The sequence below is a fragment of the Antechinus flavipes genome, chromosome 3 (assembly GCF_016432865.1).
Source record: "Antechinus flavipes isolate AdamAnt ecotype Samford, QLD, Australia chromosome 3, AdamAnt_v2, whole genome shotgun sequence".
NCBI lineage: Eukaryota > Metazoa > Chordata > Mammalia > Dasyuromorphia > Dasyuridae > Antechinus > Antechinus flavipes.
Window position 1 is genome coordinate 613,111,173 of NC_067400.1, and position 14,576 is coordinate 613,125,748.

General features: G+C 59.0%; 2 protein-coding genes across 6 annotated transcripts in view; one reads left to right on the forward strand and one right to left on the reverse strand.

The window, feature by feature from the left end:
- Nucleotides 1-1,393: 1,393 nt before the first annotated feature.
- Nucleotides 1,394-12,247, forward strand: CAPN12 (calpain 12). The gene is made up of 21 exons (XM_051989088.1): nucleotides 1,394-2,755; nucleotides 3,666-3,735; nucleotides 3,851-3,969; nucleotides 4,484-4,617; nucleotides 5,079-5,247; nucleotides 5,732-5,806; nucleotides 5,882-5,967; nucleotides 6,072-6,146; nucleotides 6,496-6,659; nucleotides 6,750-6,943; nucleotides 7,121-7,132; nucleotides 7,258-7,466; nucleotides 7,908-7,950; nucleotides 8,030-8,089; nucleotides 8,209-8,275; nucleotides 10,031-10,101; nucleotides 10,208-10,273; nucleotides 10,415-10,493; nucleotides 11,265-11,381; nucleotides 11,474-11,532; nucleotides 11,619-12,247. Exons 1-21 carry the CDS (start codon nucleotides 2,435-2,437, stop codon nucleotides 11,643-11,645), a joined length of 2,217 nt encoding a protein of 738 aa, XP_051845048.1. The 5' UTR covers nucleotides 1,394-2,434; the 3' UTR covers nucleotides 11,646-12,247.
- The window catches only part of ACTN4 (actinin alpha 4), a 79,581-nt gene continuing 77,000 nt past the window's right edge, over nucleotides 11,996-14,576 (reverse strand). For all 5 annotated transcript variants that reach the window (XM_051989086.1, XM_051989085.1, XM_051989087.1 and 2 more), the window contains 2 exons: nucleotides 14,191-14,349; nucleotides 11,996-13,688 (listed from right to left, as the gene is read on the reverse strand). In XM_051989086.1, the coding sequence (XP_051845046.1) occupies nucleotides 13,530-13,688; nucleotides 14,191-14,349 (318 nt within the window). In that variant the 3' untranslated portion in view covers nucleotides 11,996-13,529. The remainder of the gene's footprint in view (nucleotides 13,689-14,190; nucleotides 14,350-14,576) is intronic.

The window sequence follows — 14,576 nt, forward strand, 5'->3', positions numbered from 1 at the left end:
TGAGTGAGTGTCCTTCAAAAGGAAGTGAAGGGCTGGAGGAAGGGAGAGAATTTGGAACCGAGAAGTTTTAAAATTGGTGACAAGAACTTTTTAAATTTGCACCATCAGGAGGAAGTGAGGTCCCCATCATGGCACCTGGGCAGGCAAAGCTGGATGTCTTTCCGGGTAGGGGATGGGCCACACTGGGAGGAATCGGAATTTCACCCACTCGAGGCTGAAATCTGGGACTCTGGGAGGAGGCTGTGGAGGAGGGGTGGACCAGAAGCGTTTACAAGGCTGCAGGGAGGGAAGAGGCTGGGGGAGGAGGGGGGTCAGGAGGGGAGGCTGGGAAAGGAGGCCAAGGGGCCAAAGGCAAGACTTCTGCTCCTCCCCAGCCTATTGTAAAACGAGGAGCCCTGAGGTCTCTCCCAATCCATTTCTGAAGGGTGTGTGGTGAGTCAGGCGCTGAGGATCCAGAGAGCAAACGGCCCCCCAGGCTCCTGCCCGTGAGGAGGCTGCAATCCAAGGGGGGGAGCAGCCAGGAGGGGGCACAGGGACGGCCACAAAGGAAGCAGTGCAGATTAGGAGGCCCAGTGCGGCGCAAAGGTTCAGAAGGGGGGGGGGGGCACAAGATGGCCCAGGGGATAGTGCACCACCGGGGCCAGAGGACCTGAGCTCCTAGTGTGTGACCCTGGGCAGGTCACTTACCCCCAAGTGCCTCACTAGAAAAAACAAACAAGACTGTGGGAGATGGCTGACAAACAAAAGCAACTTGGGTCAGGATGGTAGGCAGGACTGCTCCTGGGGTCTGGGGTCTTTCTTCCCCTCATCCAGCGATATCTGATCTCTTGGACCCCATTGGGGTTTTCTTGGTAGAGATACTGGAGGAGTTTGCCATTTACTTCTCCAGCTCGTTTTACAAGTGTAGAAACTGAAGCAAACTGAGGGTCACTTAGCAAGTGTCTGAGGCTGGATATGAACTCATGATGAGATATCTTCTTGATTTCCAGCCTGATGCTCTCTCCATTTCCCATTTCCGGGCCTGGCACTCTCTCCACTTCCTGTCTCCAGGCCTGGCATTCTCTCCACTTCCCATCTCCGGGCCTGGCGCTTTCTCCACTACCCATTTCTGGGCTTGACATTCTCTCTATTTCCCAACTCCAAGCCTGGCGCTTTCTCCATTTCCCATTTCCGGGCCTGGCACTCTCTCCACTTCCTGTCTCCGGGCCTGGCACTCTCTCCACTTCCTGTCTCCGGGCCTAGCACTCTCTCTATTTCCAACTCCAGGCCTGGCGCTCTCTCCACTTCCTGTCTCTGGGCCTGGCGCTCTCTCCACTTCCTGTCTCCGGCCTGGCACTCTCTCTATTTCCCAACTCCAAGCCTGGGGCTTTCTCCATTTCCATTTCCGGCCTGGCGCTCTCTCCACTTCCTGTCTCCGGGCCTGGCACTCTCTCCACTTCCTGTCTCCGGGCCTGGCACTCTCTCTATTTCCCAACTCCAGGCCTGGCGCTCTCTCCACTTCCTGTCTCTGGGCCTGGCGCTCTCTCCACTTCCTGTCTCCGGGCCTGGCACTCTCTCTATTTCCCAACTCCAAGCCTGGGGCTTTCTCCATTTCCCATTTCCGGGCCTGGCGCTCTCTCCACTTCCTGTCTCCGGGCCTGGCACTCTCTCTATTTCCCAACTCCAGGCCTGGCGCTCTCTCCACTTCCTGTCTCTGGGCCTGGCGCTCTCTCCACTTCCTGTCTCTGGGCCTGGCGCTCTCTCCACTTCCTGTCTCTGGGCCTGGCGCTCTCTCCACTTCCTGTCTCTGGGCCTGGCGCTCTCTCCACTTCCTGTCTCTGGGCCTGGCACTCTCTCCACTTCCTGTCTCCGGGCCTGGCATTCTCTCTATTTCCCAACTCCAGGCCTGGCGCTCTCTCCATTTCCCATTTCCGGGCCTGGCGCTCTCTCCACTTCCTGTCTCTGGGCCTGGCGCTCTCTCCACTTCCTGTCTCCGGGCCTGGCATTCTCTCTATTTCCCAACTCCAGGCCTGGCGCTCTCTCCGCTTCCTGTCTCTGGGCCTGGTGCTCTCTCCACTTCCTGTCTCCGGGCCTGGCATTCTCTCTATTTCCCAACTCCAGGCCTGGCGCTCTCTCCATTTCCCATTTCCGGGCCTGGCGCTCTCTCCACTTCCTGTCTCCAGGTTCCTGCTCCCCCGAGCTTCCTCCAGAGCTCTCCAGTCTTCGCTGCTCTCCATCTGCCAAAATCCAAGCTCATTAAGTCCCACTGGCAGGCCACAACTGAGGGCCCGGAAACCCACAGGGTGTATCTTACTTCCCCCCAACAACCATCAATTAATATTAACGAGGGGTGGAGCCGTGCCTGGAGCATGTCCAGAAGTAGGCCAACTGACCACAGGTCCCTGGGCACCGCCGTCCTTAGTGAGCTTCCCCGAGCTCCTCCCCAGGCCCCCTAATGGTGTTTGGAGAACCCTGGGAGAGAAGCTCCTCCCTTCTGCCAACCTCCAGCTTTAAAGGGCCTCCCCCAGGCCCCGGAGTATCCCCAATGGCCATTCAGAGGGTGACCATCCAACTGGTAGAGGATGAAGATGGAGAAACCGTGCAGGGCCCCGTCTGCTTCCGGGGCCAGTGCTACCGCTCCATCCAGGAGAGCTGCCTGCAGGCGGGGGCCCTTTTCCTGGACCCCTGCTTCCCGGCCGGACCCGCTGCCCTGGGTTACGACCAACTGGGGCCCAACTCCGAGAAGGCCAAGGGTGTGGAGTGGCTGAGACCCCACGTGAGTCGGGAAGCCCCAACAGTTGGCTGTGCCTGGCCTGGAGGGTAAAGGGGTGGGGGCCCTGGCAGACCGGATCCCCGAGGCGCCCGGGGGCTTGGACGGAGCCCTGGGAGTCGGGAAAACTACACGTCCTGGCCCGGAGGGGGGACTCAAGCTGGGGTCTGGTGGGGGCAGAAGTCGGGCACCGACGTCGAGGCGTTCAAGGACCCGGTCCCGGCCATCCCGGCTCTTCCCCCCTTCTCTGCCCCTTCAGCTTTGCTTGGGGCCCCAGGTTTCCTGAGGGCAGCGTTGGGAGGCTCTTTCATCCTGGAGAAGGCGGCAGCATCTCTGTCATTAGTTCCAAGAGGAGGCTTCAGGCCTCAGGCTCCTGGCTAAGGGAGAACTCAGCATCCAGCTGCCAAGGGGAAACACCAGGGGGCGGGATGGCTGTACCTGACTGGGGAGCGGGATGGTTGGGCTGGTTCTGGGGGGCGGGATGGACGGGCCTGGTTCTGGGGAGCGGGATGGACGAGCCTGGTTCTGGGGAGCGGGATAGTTGGGCCTGGTTCTGGGGAGCGGGATGGTTGGGCCTGGTTCTGGGGAGCGGGATGGTTGGGCCTGGTTCTGGGGAGCGGGATGGACGAGCCTGGTTCTGGGGAGCGGGATAGTTGGGCCTGGTTCTGGGGAGCGGGATGGTTGGGCCTGGTTCTGGGGAGCGGGATGGACGAGCCTGGTTCTGGGGAGCGGGATGGTTGGGCCTGGTTCTGGGGGGCGGGATGGTTGGGCCTGGTTCTGGGGAGCGGGATGGTTGGGCCTGGTTCTGGGGAGTGGGATGGTTGGGCTTGGTTCTGGGGAGCGGGATAGTTGGGCCTGGTTCTGGGGAGCGGGATGGCCGGGCCTGGCTCTGGGCTGACAGCCTCCTGCCCCTTAGGAGTTTTGCCAGAATCCCCAGTTCATCTGTGAAGACATGGATCGGACTGATGTGTGCCAGGGCCGCCTGGGTAAGCCCTCCCACTTGTGCCCCCTAAACCCTTCCTTTCCTCCCATAACCCCCCTCCAGGGACTGCCTGCCTCTGCCAGCCCCCCGATTCCTGCCGTTGCTCCCCTCCTTGCCAGGTAACTGCTGGTTCCTAGCGGCCGCAGCCTCCCTCACCCTGTACCCGCGCCTCCTCCACCGGGTGGTACCCCCCCAACAGAGCTTCCAGTGGGGGTACGCAGGAATTTTTCACTTCCAGGTAAGGGCAAAGGGGAGCTGGGGACAGAGCACCGGCGAACCCCCGAGATGACTCACCCCGGGTCTAGCTGCCTGCGGGAGCTGCATTCATTCATTTCTTGTTTGTGGAACAAACTCACTGGAGTGTGAGCCCCCCGAGGTGCGCTTGCCCGGTCCGATCTGGCCCATTTGAATAACGCCAGTCCAAAGGATGAAACAGAATTGCCCTTAAAAGACTCGCCTTCTGGCCTTTTCTGGTCCTAGCTCTGTATGGGCGCAGGAGAGCCCCTTCCCCACACTCCCCGGCCTCAGTTTCCACATGTGTAAAATGTTGCTCCCGTCAGTCCCCTCTTGGCCAGGATGTCGATGGCTTCTGTGATGGGTGACTCTGGGGCCGGGCAGGACCACAGGCTGGGCCGGCCGGGGAAGGGCCCGGGCCGGCCGGGGAAGGGCCCGGGATAGCCAGGGAAGGGCCCGGGATAGCCAGGGAAGGGCCCGGGCCGGGTGGGCTGCCCGCTCCCCCCCGCTCTCCACAGCTGTGGCAGTTTGGGCGCTGGGTGGACGTGGTGGTGGACGACCGGCTGCCCGTTCGGGACGGGAAGCTGCTCTTTGTTCGGTCAGCCCAGAGAGCCGAGTTCTGGGCCCCGCTGCTGGAGAAGGCCTACGCCAAGTAAGGAGCCCCTCGCCCGCCCCCAGAAGCCCCCTGCTGCCTGTCAGGACCTGGCCTGAGCCCCCAAGACTCCTAGGAAGGCTCTCCCATGAGATAACACTCGGAGAGAGCTTTGGAAACCGGCCGTGTAAATTGGGTGACTTGAGGATTTCAAAAGCCCACTGGCCCCAGCCCGACCCTGGGGACCCTCGCTGATCCTCAGCAATCTCTAAGCCCCTTCCAGATCTCTCCCCTAGCTTTTGAGGGCCCATAGCCTCTTTCCCAGACCCAGAGACCCCTCCCCTCCGCACGAGCTTTTGTTGATGGTCAGGAAGCCTCGGCCTGCCCGACCCTGGGGGATCCCTCCCTGAGCACCCAGGCCCAGGCCCCCCTAACTCCCCGTCTCGCTAAAACCCCCCACCGTCGGTCCTCCTCCGCCCCCCTCCAGGGGCGGGGAGGGGGCTGCCTCGGTCTTCCCGCAGGCTCCACGGCTCCTACGAGGTGATGCGCGGCGGCCACATGAACGAGGCCTTCGTGGACTTCACGGGCGGGGTCGGGGAGGTCCTGTACCTGCAGCCGGACATGACCGTTGTGTTCCCCGCTCTCCGGCACGCCCTGGCCAAGGAGTCCCTCGTGGGGGCCACTGCCCTGGTGAGCCTCCGAGCCCCTGCAGGGGCGGCCCCGAGCGGTCCCGCAGCCCCTGCGCCCTTCTCTCCTGCTTCGTGGCGTGGCCCCTCCGCGTGCTTCCCCCAATCTGCCGGTCCTTCCCCGTGGGCTCGTCCCCATGTTTCACTTCCCACAAATCTCCTCGACTGTATTTCCCCATGGTCCTCTTCCTGGGTGAGGGGGCCTTTGGCCTTAATGCCCTAAAGCATCCCCTTCCCATAGAGCTTCCCCTTCCCACTGGAGCATCCCACACTCGTCCCCTGCGTATCATTCCCTCGTGCGCTAACCTGACCGGGGCCCCGGCTCGTTTCGGGATGAGGGGGGCGGGCTGGAGCGCTGTGCCCACGTCCCTCTTTGGTTTACGGTCCCTGGTTCACCTTCCCGTACCTGTGGCCCCCTCCTGTATGTGCCCACCTCCTCCGCCACTTGCGCCTGCGCTGGGCCCTTCCGCGTCCCCCCATACGGCCAGAGCGATCGGGGCGAGATCAGGACGGACGATGGGCTGGTGAAAGGTCACGCGTACTCCGTCACAGGCACCCACAAGGTGAGTCCCGGCCCCGGGGACTGGGGACGGGGCCGCCTGAGCCCGAGTAACCCCTCCCTTTCGTGGTCCCCTCAGATGTCCCTGGGGTTCACCAAAGTCAAGCTCCTACGACTTCGCAACCCATGGGGCCAAGTGGAATGGAGCGGGGCGTGGAGCGACAGGTGAGGGCCCTGGCGGGGGGCTGGGCCAGACCCCGGGGAAGGCCGGGGGCCCGGAGCTGGGAGGCTGCCCCCCCCCCTCCTCATCTGCCCCGTCTCCCCCGCAGCTGCCCCCGCTGGGCTGCTCTCCCAGAAGAATGGCGAGAGACTCTGCTGGTGAAGAAGGAAGATGGAGAATTCTGGTGAGCGCCAAGCCCCCAGCCCAGGCCCCCCACCCTTATGCCTGGGAACTCCTGGCTCGGGGGGTGGGGGGGGGGGCAAAGGCGGAGGAGCTGAGTCGCTGACAGGGATGGTGCATTAGACCAGAGATGAGGGGATGGAGGGGGGACAGTGAGGATGGAAAAGGGGAGGGAGCAGCGGGCCAGAAGGAACAGCCTGTGATGGGGGGGTAGGGGGTGGGGGGGAAGGAGTGGGGGGGAGAGGGGGGCAGAAAAGAGGGGGTGGAAAGGAGAAGCAGCAGGGAGAGCGCAGGGGGAGGGGAGGGGGCCCTGGAAGAGCAGGGGCTAAGAGGTCGTGGGGTCTCCCTCCCAGGATGGAACTGAATGACTTTCTGAAGCACTTCAACACAGTCCAGATCTGCTCCTTGAGCCCCGAGGTGCTGGGACCAAAGCCCAAGGGGGGCGGCTGGCACGTGCACACCTTCCAGGGCCGCTGGGTGCGCGGCTTCAACGCCGGCGGGGGCCAGCCGGGCAGCGGTGAGCCCCGAGGGCGGGCCGAGGGCGGGCGCTTCCGATGAGGGAGTCTGGGTGGGAGATGGAGCCCGCCTCCCCCTTCTCCCCCAACAGAGACCTTCTGGACAAACCCCCAGTTCCAGCTGACCCTCCAGGACCCCGACGAAGAAGCGGAGGACGACGACGGCCGTCTGTGGGGGGGCAGGCACCCCAAGTGCACCGTGCTCCTCTCCCTGATCCAGAGGAACCGGAGGCGGCTTCGAGCCCGGGGCGTCTCCTACCTCACCGTGGGCTTTCACGTTTTCAGGGTGCGGGCAAGGAAATGGGGGGAGCCACGGGGACCTAGGAGGACCGGAGCGGGCAGAGAACTGGGAAAGGGGAGGCACGCAGCAACAACTGGGAGGGGGGGACACAGGGCCTGAGAGGGGAGAGGAAGGAGGCTGCTGGGGTCAGCCTTGACCCTGTACCCGTTTTCTATCCCACAGATTCCAGAAGAGGTAACGCCATCGAAAACAAGCCTCCTCTCAGCAGACCCCGTCAGGGTCTGGGGCCGGGACTTTGGGGTGGGGGTGTCAGGGAGGTTTGGGGGGAGCCTCATCCACCCTAACCTCCCCTCCCCCAGCTCCTGGACCTGCAGGACTCCCCCCGGCGCCGGGAGCTGCTGACCGGCCTTCTGCGGGCCGACCGGTCCCCGTTCAGCATCCGCCGGGACGTGAGCCGCCGCTGCCGCCTGGCACCGGGGCACTACCTAGTGGTCCCCAGCACCGCCCACGCGGGAGAGGAGGCCGACTTCACGCTGCGCATCTTCACAGAGCGCCAGCACGCAGCCATGTGAGCCACCCTTGTCCCTGGGAGCCGGAGGCGGCGCTGACCCCCCAACCCCCAGCTGGGCGACCGTGGGTGCCCCCCGACCCGTCCCACTTCTTATCCCCTCTGTAAAACGATGGGTCTGCCCCAGAAGTGCTCTGAGGTCCCATAAAATCACAGCTTTTGGCCCAAGTGTTCGGGCTCTCCGACTGGCCGCACCCTGATAAAGAGCAGTCAGCGGACCCCAGGCCGGAGCTGAAGGCCCCCAGAGGCTCCCTGGTCCCACTCTCCTCCATGGACCCCATTTTACAGAGAAGACCCAAAGTCTCCGAGGGAGACGAGCACCCATCCCCATCCCACTGGGCTCTTCCCAACCTGGAGCCCCCAACTCCAGCCCTCGCCCAAATGGGCGTCCCGCCGACCTCCTGGGAGGCCGTGCTGAGATGTCTCCCGTCTTCCTCACAGGGAAATGGACAACGCTGTCAGTGCCGACCTTCAGGTGCTCAAGGTGAGGCAGGGTCAGGGGCAAGGGGTGCTCAGGAGGGCCCGGGCGTGGCCCTGGGCGGTGACGGCCTTCTCTCCCCCAGAGCCCCTCGGCCCCCCTGGAGTTTGACCTAGAACAGCTGTTTGAAGAGCTGGCTGGACAGGTGAGGGAGCAGAGGGGACGACGGAGTCAGAGGGAGAGCCGGAGGGGAAGGTGGGACAGATGTTCCCCGTGGGAAAGGCAGGGAAGGCTTAATGCCCCCCCCTTGCCTTCTTTCCCCAGGAAGAAGAGATCGGGGTGCACCAGCTGCAGACCCTACTCAGCATAGCTCTGGAGCCTGCAGACTGGGGTGAGTCCTGTACGAGGCCACGGGCATCGGGGTGGGAGGTCACTGGATCAGGCTCGGAAGACCTGGGTGCAAACCCACTACGTCCTGCCCATGGCTACAGAGGGTTCTTGGGAGCAATTGGGGTACCCACACAGACACTGACCAGGAGGCAGAAAGAACCAGGAGGTCAGAGGGGAGAAGGCTGACCCCAAAAGGAAGGCAGGAAGAACCTTGTTGCCTTTCCATGACTGAAGACCTGGAGCAGGGCTACCACCTGAGCACAGGAGGCTGGGAGTGGAGAAAAGCCTGCTGATGCCCCTCAGGCGACTCTTGTGGGGGGAGCCCAGAAATCACGGAGGGGGTTACAAAGTCCTCCCTGAAGAACGGAAGACCTCAGGGAATAGGATGGGGTTTGTTCTGAAATCTCTGCAGATCAGCAGGCCCTAAAGGACGGGAGTTGGATTTCTGGGCTGTGGCTTAAAATACAAGGATGTTGGACACTTGACCAGGGATGGAGGGCACCCAGTGAGAAACCCGACTGGCTTAGGGCACAAGGCCCCCAAACAGAAAGTGGACAGGGAGAAAGACCACCCACCTGGCTGACCAGTCAGATGTCACCGGGGACAAGTAGTGGGCGGGAGGCGGGGAAAGGGAGGGGAATCGGTGCTCCCAGAGCCCCCACCACGTGCCAAGCACTTTCCTGTAAATACTTATCACGCCAGCGAGCCGCCAGGGCCCCAGAACTCACAAGTCAGTGCCCAGGCTAAGACACTTCTGCACACGCACACACAGAAAGATACGGAGGAGCCAGAGTGGAGACGTCGAGGTAGGAGATGCCGTAGTCGGGATAAATGGCTCGACGCCAACTCAGGAGGCCCCTACGGCACATTCTAGTAAAGGACCCGTGGCTTCGGCTGTGAAGTCGATCAATGCGCCAACTCGGCCCTGTCACGTTGGACCCAAATCTGGGAGATGCTGTGCCATACGCCGCGTCACCAGGAGACTCGGGCGGGGAAGCAAACAATGGCTCGTTTTAGACTTTGGGAGGCTGACGGCTGTGTAGGAGATGGGGTTTTCTTGGGCACCAAGTCCAATTAATTGCATGGGACCATGGCAACGCCATGGGGAATGTGGTCATCGGCTGCTAATCCAAGCCTGGTCCTGGAACAGGGAGGTGACCGCTGCTGTTAACGGGCAGCTGGGTGCCACCTCCATGGCCATTCGTACAGTGCTCAGCACGCCTGGCACCCTGTTATGTTATAATAAAGACCTTGGCCACAAGGCAGGCCCGAGGACAAGTGGCTGAGCCCATCAGAGGCAAAGGGGCTCTGCCATGCCAAGCATGCCTTGGGAGGGGTACTAGCCCCCAACCCCGGATGACCCCGGGTCATTGCAGGAGAGTTTCCTCTCTGGGATGAGTCAAGCCATAGAAAGCTGCTTCAGATGTAGTGAAGCCACCTCCCTTTTCCAGGCCTCAGGACACTGGATCCAAAGGTCTCCATGTTCCTCAGCTCTAAATCCCTTCTTCCACAACATGCCACCCCCTCCCATCCCCCCCCCCCCCCCCCCAGAACAGAACCTTGGCCTTGGGGCAGGCAGAGGACTCCCCAGTCTTCAGTTAGGTCCTGGACCAGTCCTATCTCCAGTTTAGCATCAGTCATTGCTCAAATGGTACTAGTTTTGGGGGTTTCACCAATGGGGCTCCTTGTCCTGCAAGACTTCCTTCAAACCAGAAAACAAAACCTGAAAATTAAGGCCTCCTGGATCCTCTTTCAGCTGGCCCCTGGACTCACCCGCCTGGAGAGATCGGGCTCCGGACCTGTGAACACCTGATACGCTGTTTCGGAGTATCCTTACGCAGTTTTGTAATTGGGGAGGGGGTGCTGCCTTTTTGGGGGAAGGGAGAAGGGTAACTGGTCCCCCCCCTCCACAATTCCCTCAACTATCCTGCAGCAAGGAGGGCCCTGTCTGACACTGTCAGAGTTCCAGCAGCTGTGGTATCGACTCCAAGAATGGCAGGTAAGAGCTGTCCTGAGGGAGCAGAGTGCCATGGTTTTGTGAGTGGCACTAAGGGAGACATCAGCAGGGGTGGGAGGGACCATCTCGGCCTCTGGGGCTCCTCTGGGGGAGAGGGCTGACAGCCAACTTCCTCTCACCAAGGCCACATTCAACAAGTTTGATGCTGACAAATCTGGGACCATGAACGCCCACGAGCTAAGGCTGGCACTCAATTCGGCGGGTATGTGTGGGTCTAAGTGGGGAGGCAGATGGCATCTGCTGTCATCTACAGATGTCCTGGGCAGGGGTGAACACCAGGATAACCAAGAATCAAGATGGAATCGATTCCTTCCCTCCTCCTGCTCCCCAGCTAGCCTTTCAGAGGTCAAGAGCATAGATGAGACCATTTTTTGAAAAACCCAGGGTCAAGATGGTTGGGATGTAGAGGCGGGTGATGGGTGACATCACAAGCGTTATTCTCAAATGAATAACCAGTCAAAACCCAGCATCCTTAACTGTTCCCAAGGGAAGCCAGAGAAGGGAGCCCCCTGTTCCATCCGGTAAGCTTGTGGGACTTCAGACAAAGCATAGGGATGCAGGACTCCCGACGCTCCCACAGGGTACCTCGGCCCTGCTCGGCCCTGCCAGATCCCGAATGTCACAACCATCGTCTAACACTTGACCCTTTGGGTGAAGTTGTGACGATGACACCAGTACAACTAGGATTACAATACGGGCCTCCAGACCCCTTCTCTATGCTCTTTACACTTGGATTTAATACTGACAGGAATAAAAAACACCTAGATGGTATCTGAGCATCAGAGGGTCACAAAGCCTTCTTCAAAGGACCACACGGGTGACAGTGGCTAAGGCAGGATTTGCACCCAGAGCATCCCCCAGGCTCCTTCAAACATCCCAGGGCCTCAGTTCCTTTGGCTCATTGGCTGCAAGGAACAAACAGGAAATCGGCTAATTGACAAGAAGCTCACATTCCACTCTCACGACCCCACAGGCTTTCAGCTTAACAACCAGCTGACCCAGCTGCTCACCAGTCGATACCGGGACAGTCGCCTGCGGGTTGACCTCGACCGCTTCGTGTCATGCGTGGTCCAGCTCACCTGCCTCTTCCGTAAGTGGCCCTCATCCCCCTCACCCACCCCTAGCAGGCAGTGACTGGACACACCCACAGGCCCCCACTCAGCTTCCCTCTTCCTGTGACAGGTCACTGCAGCCAGCATCTCAGTGAGGGGGAAGAGCTAATCTACATGACTAAGAGACAGGTAAGGGGGGAGGTGGGGGGAAACAGCAGAACGTCCATATCCTTGGAGGGTCCCGGGGGCTTCATTCCTGCCCATTTCTCTTACAGTGGATGGAGCTGGCTACTTTTTCCTAGAACCTTTTCTTCTTGGAAGGGGACAAAGTCCAGTGAGAGAGGCGCCATGGCCTACTTCGACAGGGGAAACCCTAAAAGAAAGCTCCAGATTCAAAGTTCCTCTGCAGGCAGGGCTGGGAGTGCAGGCTCTAACCAAGAGGGTTGCCCATGACAAGCGTCCAGCCTTGGGGTTACCTAAGCTTTGGGAACTTTCTGAACCCCCCCCCCCCAAATTCTACCTGTCCAGGATGTAGTTGGTGAGCTGGCTCTAATTAATTTTCCTTCCCTTGCAAACCTCTAGGCATCTGACCTTGAGTCTAAAACATTAAATAAATAGAAAAGAGAGACAGAAGTAGAGTACATCTTGGAAATCGTTCTTAAAAATATTACACATTTTATTGTCCTGTTGAGGTTTTTCCAGAAAAAAATTAATGCGCTTGAACGCCAAAAAAAGAAAGAACAAAACCACAAACAGAGAAGCAGCCAGCCCAGCCTTTTTTTCCCATAAGCCAGGCCCCTGGACCCTCCCGTCAGGGGGAAATTCCCAAAGACTAGTCCCTGACAAAAGACAACGAAGAGGAAGAGGCAAAACAATAAAGGGGTGAGGGAAGGGCAGAGGGGAATTATAATCAGCTGATATCTTAATTACAAGACCAAGAAAGACGGCAAATATATGTTGCTAGGTGAATATATATTTATATAATAAATCCGTAAGTTAATAAAGTAAATAGTAACTCTCTGAAAGTTTTTAATTATTTTAAAAGTTTTTTGTGGGGATTTAATTTTTTTTTAATTTTTTAATTTTTTAAATTTTTTGGTCCTTAGAAAACTTGCTGAGGGACAGAGTCCAGTCAAAGTGAGAGTGAGATGCATAGTGAGGGGTAGTCTGTCAAGCTGGGTCTGAGTGCACAATGCTCACGCCCATTCTCATGACACACAGCAGATTCCCCATCCTCTGTGACTTTTCCTCCCCTAGCACCACTCCTCTCCATCCCAGCCCAAAACTCCCAAACACCAATAAATGACCATGATCTAAGCTGATCTGCTTGCAATCTATCCCTCTTTAAGCATCTTTAGGGGGGAGGGGAGGAAAGGGAAGCGAGGAGAGAGGGAATAGAGATAAAAAGAAACCAAAATAGCTTAAAGGAAGAGGAGGCGGAGGGCAGCCCTTCTCTGGAAGTCGCCGAGGAGGTGCCCAACCTGGGGGCAGTCACCAATGAACCCATATTCTGAGGATTCCTGGTTGCCTCCTCATCCCTTTGTCCCATCAGAGAATTGGACCCAAGGGGGTTCCTAGACAAGGCACATGGTCTTTGGCCCTGAAGGGAACAAGCTGTAATAAGACCTTGTGGAGGAGGGGAAGAGTTTTATCTGCTGGGATGCCAAGGGCAATAGTGTGTGCACTCACGCACTGGGTGGGGAGTGGGGGGGTGTGCCCGTGGCTGAGGAGACAGGTTATTGTGAGGCTGTGCGGCTTGGGGAGGGAGGCCAGTCTTCATTTTATGAGGGTCTCACCTCAGCTTAGTTTAAAAAATATATATATATTATATATTTATAAGAGACCAGAATGATTTACTCTAAACTTCCCCTTTCAACCATTACCCCTGCCCCAGGCTGGGGAACTCTTGGACAATCACCTAAGAGAGAAGAGAGATCCTGCCCCTTCCCCCCCTCCCACCAAAAGAAAAGAAAAGGAGAGAAGAGAGAGGAAGGAGGGAGGGAGAGAGCTCACTTTGCATAGATACCAGGTCAGGTCAGAGAAAACTGGACTACAGCAAGCCAGCCCCTGGCGGGAGGAGGGGGCTTGGGGCTGCCCCAGCCTCCGTGAGATGGAGGCCGGGAAGGGTGGTCTGGTCGCTGTGTCTCCTCAGCGAGGGGACGGCAGGGTGAGGGGGAGCACCTGGCTCACAGGTCACTCTCGCCATACAGGGCTGTGGAGAAGGATTTGTAGTCCAAGGCTCCAGGAGCGGCATCTGGGCCCTGGTATGGAGCCATGCGGGCAATGCAGTACTCAGCCTGGTCTGGGGGCAGCTCTCGCCGGAGCTCCTCTGCCGTGATGAAGTTCTGGTGGGAATAGGGAAACCTGAGGGGGTGTTCTGGGACTGCTCTGCCATGCCCCCCACCCTGACCTCTGGTGATCCACCCTGCAGGATTCCCAGCAGACCTTTTTGGGCCTTCCTTCTATTTTCCAGCCAGCCTACTTCTTCCCCCCCCCTGGATTTCCACTGTGTCAAAATGGCCCATGACTCCCCTGAAAGCACTTTCTCTTCTATATACAAGAGAGACACTTAATCCAACTTTCTCAAAAGGGTAGGAATCAAGTCGCTTTGCGTGATTACTTTCTGTTCCCTGTTTCAAGCTCCTGACTAAAGAAGCTGTCTCTTCAGTCTGTTCTCAAACAGCTCGACTTCCAAGAGTTAGTGTGAGATAGCTCCCCAGATGGGGCATCAGGAGCCCTGGGTATGACCTCGGGCAGCGCCAGCTCTGGTCTCTACGCCCCTGCAACCACACAGTCTATTCTATGTGACGGTCCCTCCCTAAACGGTGGGCGTCATCTCTGGCTCACCTTATCTCCGGCCAGGACCTTGAAGGAAGCGATGACTTGGTCGGCTGTGTCTGTATCAGTGGTTTCTCGGGACATGAAGTCGATGAAGGCCTGGAACGTCACGATGCCGCTGTTGTTGGGGTCCACAACGCTCATGATACGGTTGAATTCCGCATCGCCCTGTGGGGAGTGGGAAGAGACAGGAGCTATTGGTCCTGGGCTGCTCAGGGGTTCTTCCTCTTGGCAGACCTGCTTCCTGCCCCCCTCTCCTAATGCAGGGTCCCTTAGCTCCCAGGCTCAGGTGGGCTTGTTAAAAGGAAGAAAGACCTTGGGTGTCTGCTGACAGGTAGAGATCTTCTTCTTCTTTGGGGAAGCTTAGAATCCCTGTTTCAACCCAAGCGTTCTCT

Bases quoted from the DNA above. Each gene is read 5' to 3' on its own strand.
- CAPN12 (XM_051989088.1), top strand. From the start codon at position 2,435: ATGGTGTTTGGAGAACCCTGGGAGAGAAGCTCCTCCCTTCTGCCAACC. The intron at 7,951-8,029 runs GTGAGGCAGGGT...TCTCTCCCCCAG, and splicing joins CCGACCTTCAGGTGCTCAAG to AGCCCCTCGGCCCCCCTGGA. The intron at 8,090-8,208 runs GTGAGGGAGCAG...TTCTTTCCCCAG, and splicing joins TTGAAGAGCTGGCTGGACAG to GAAGAAGAGATCGGGGTGCA.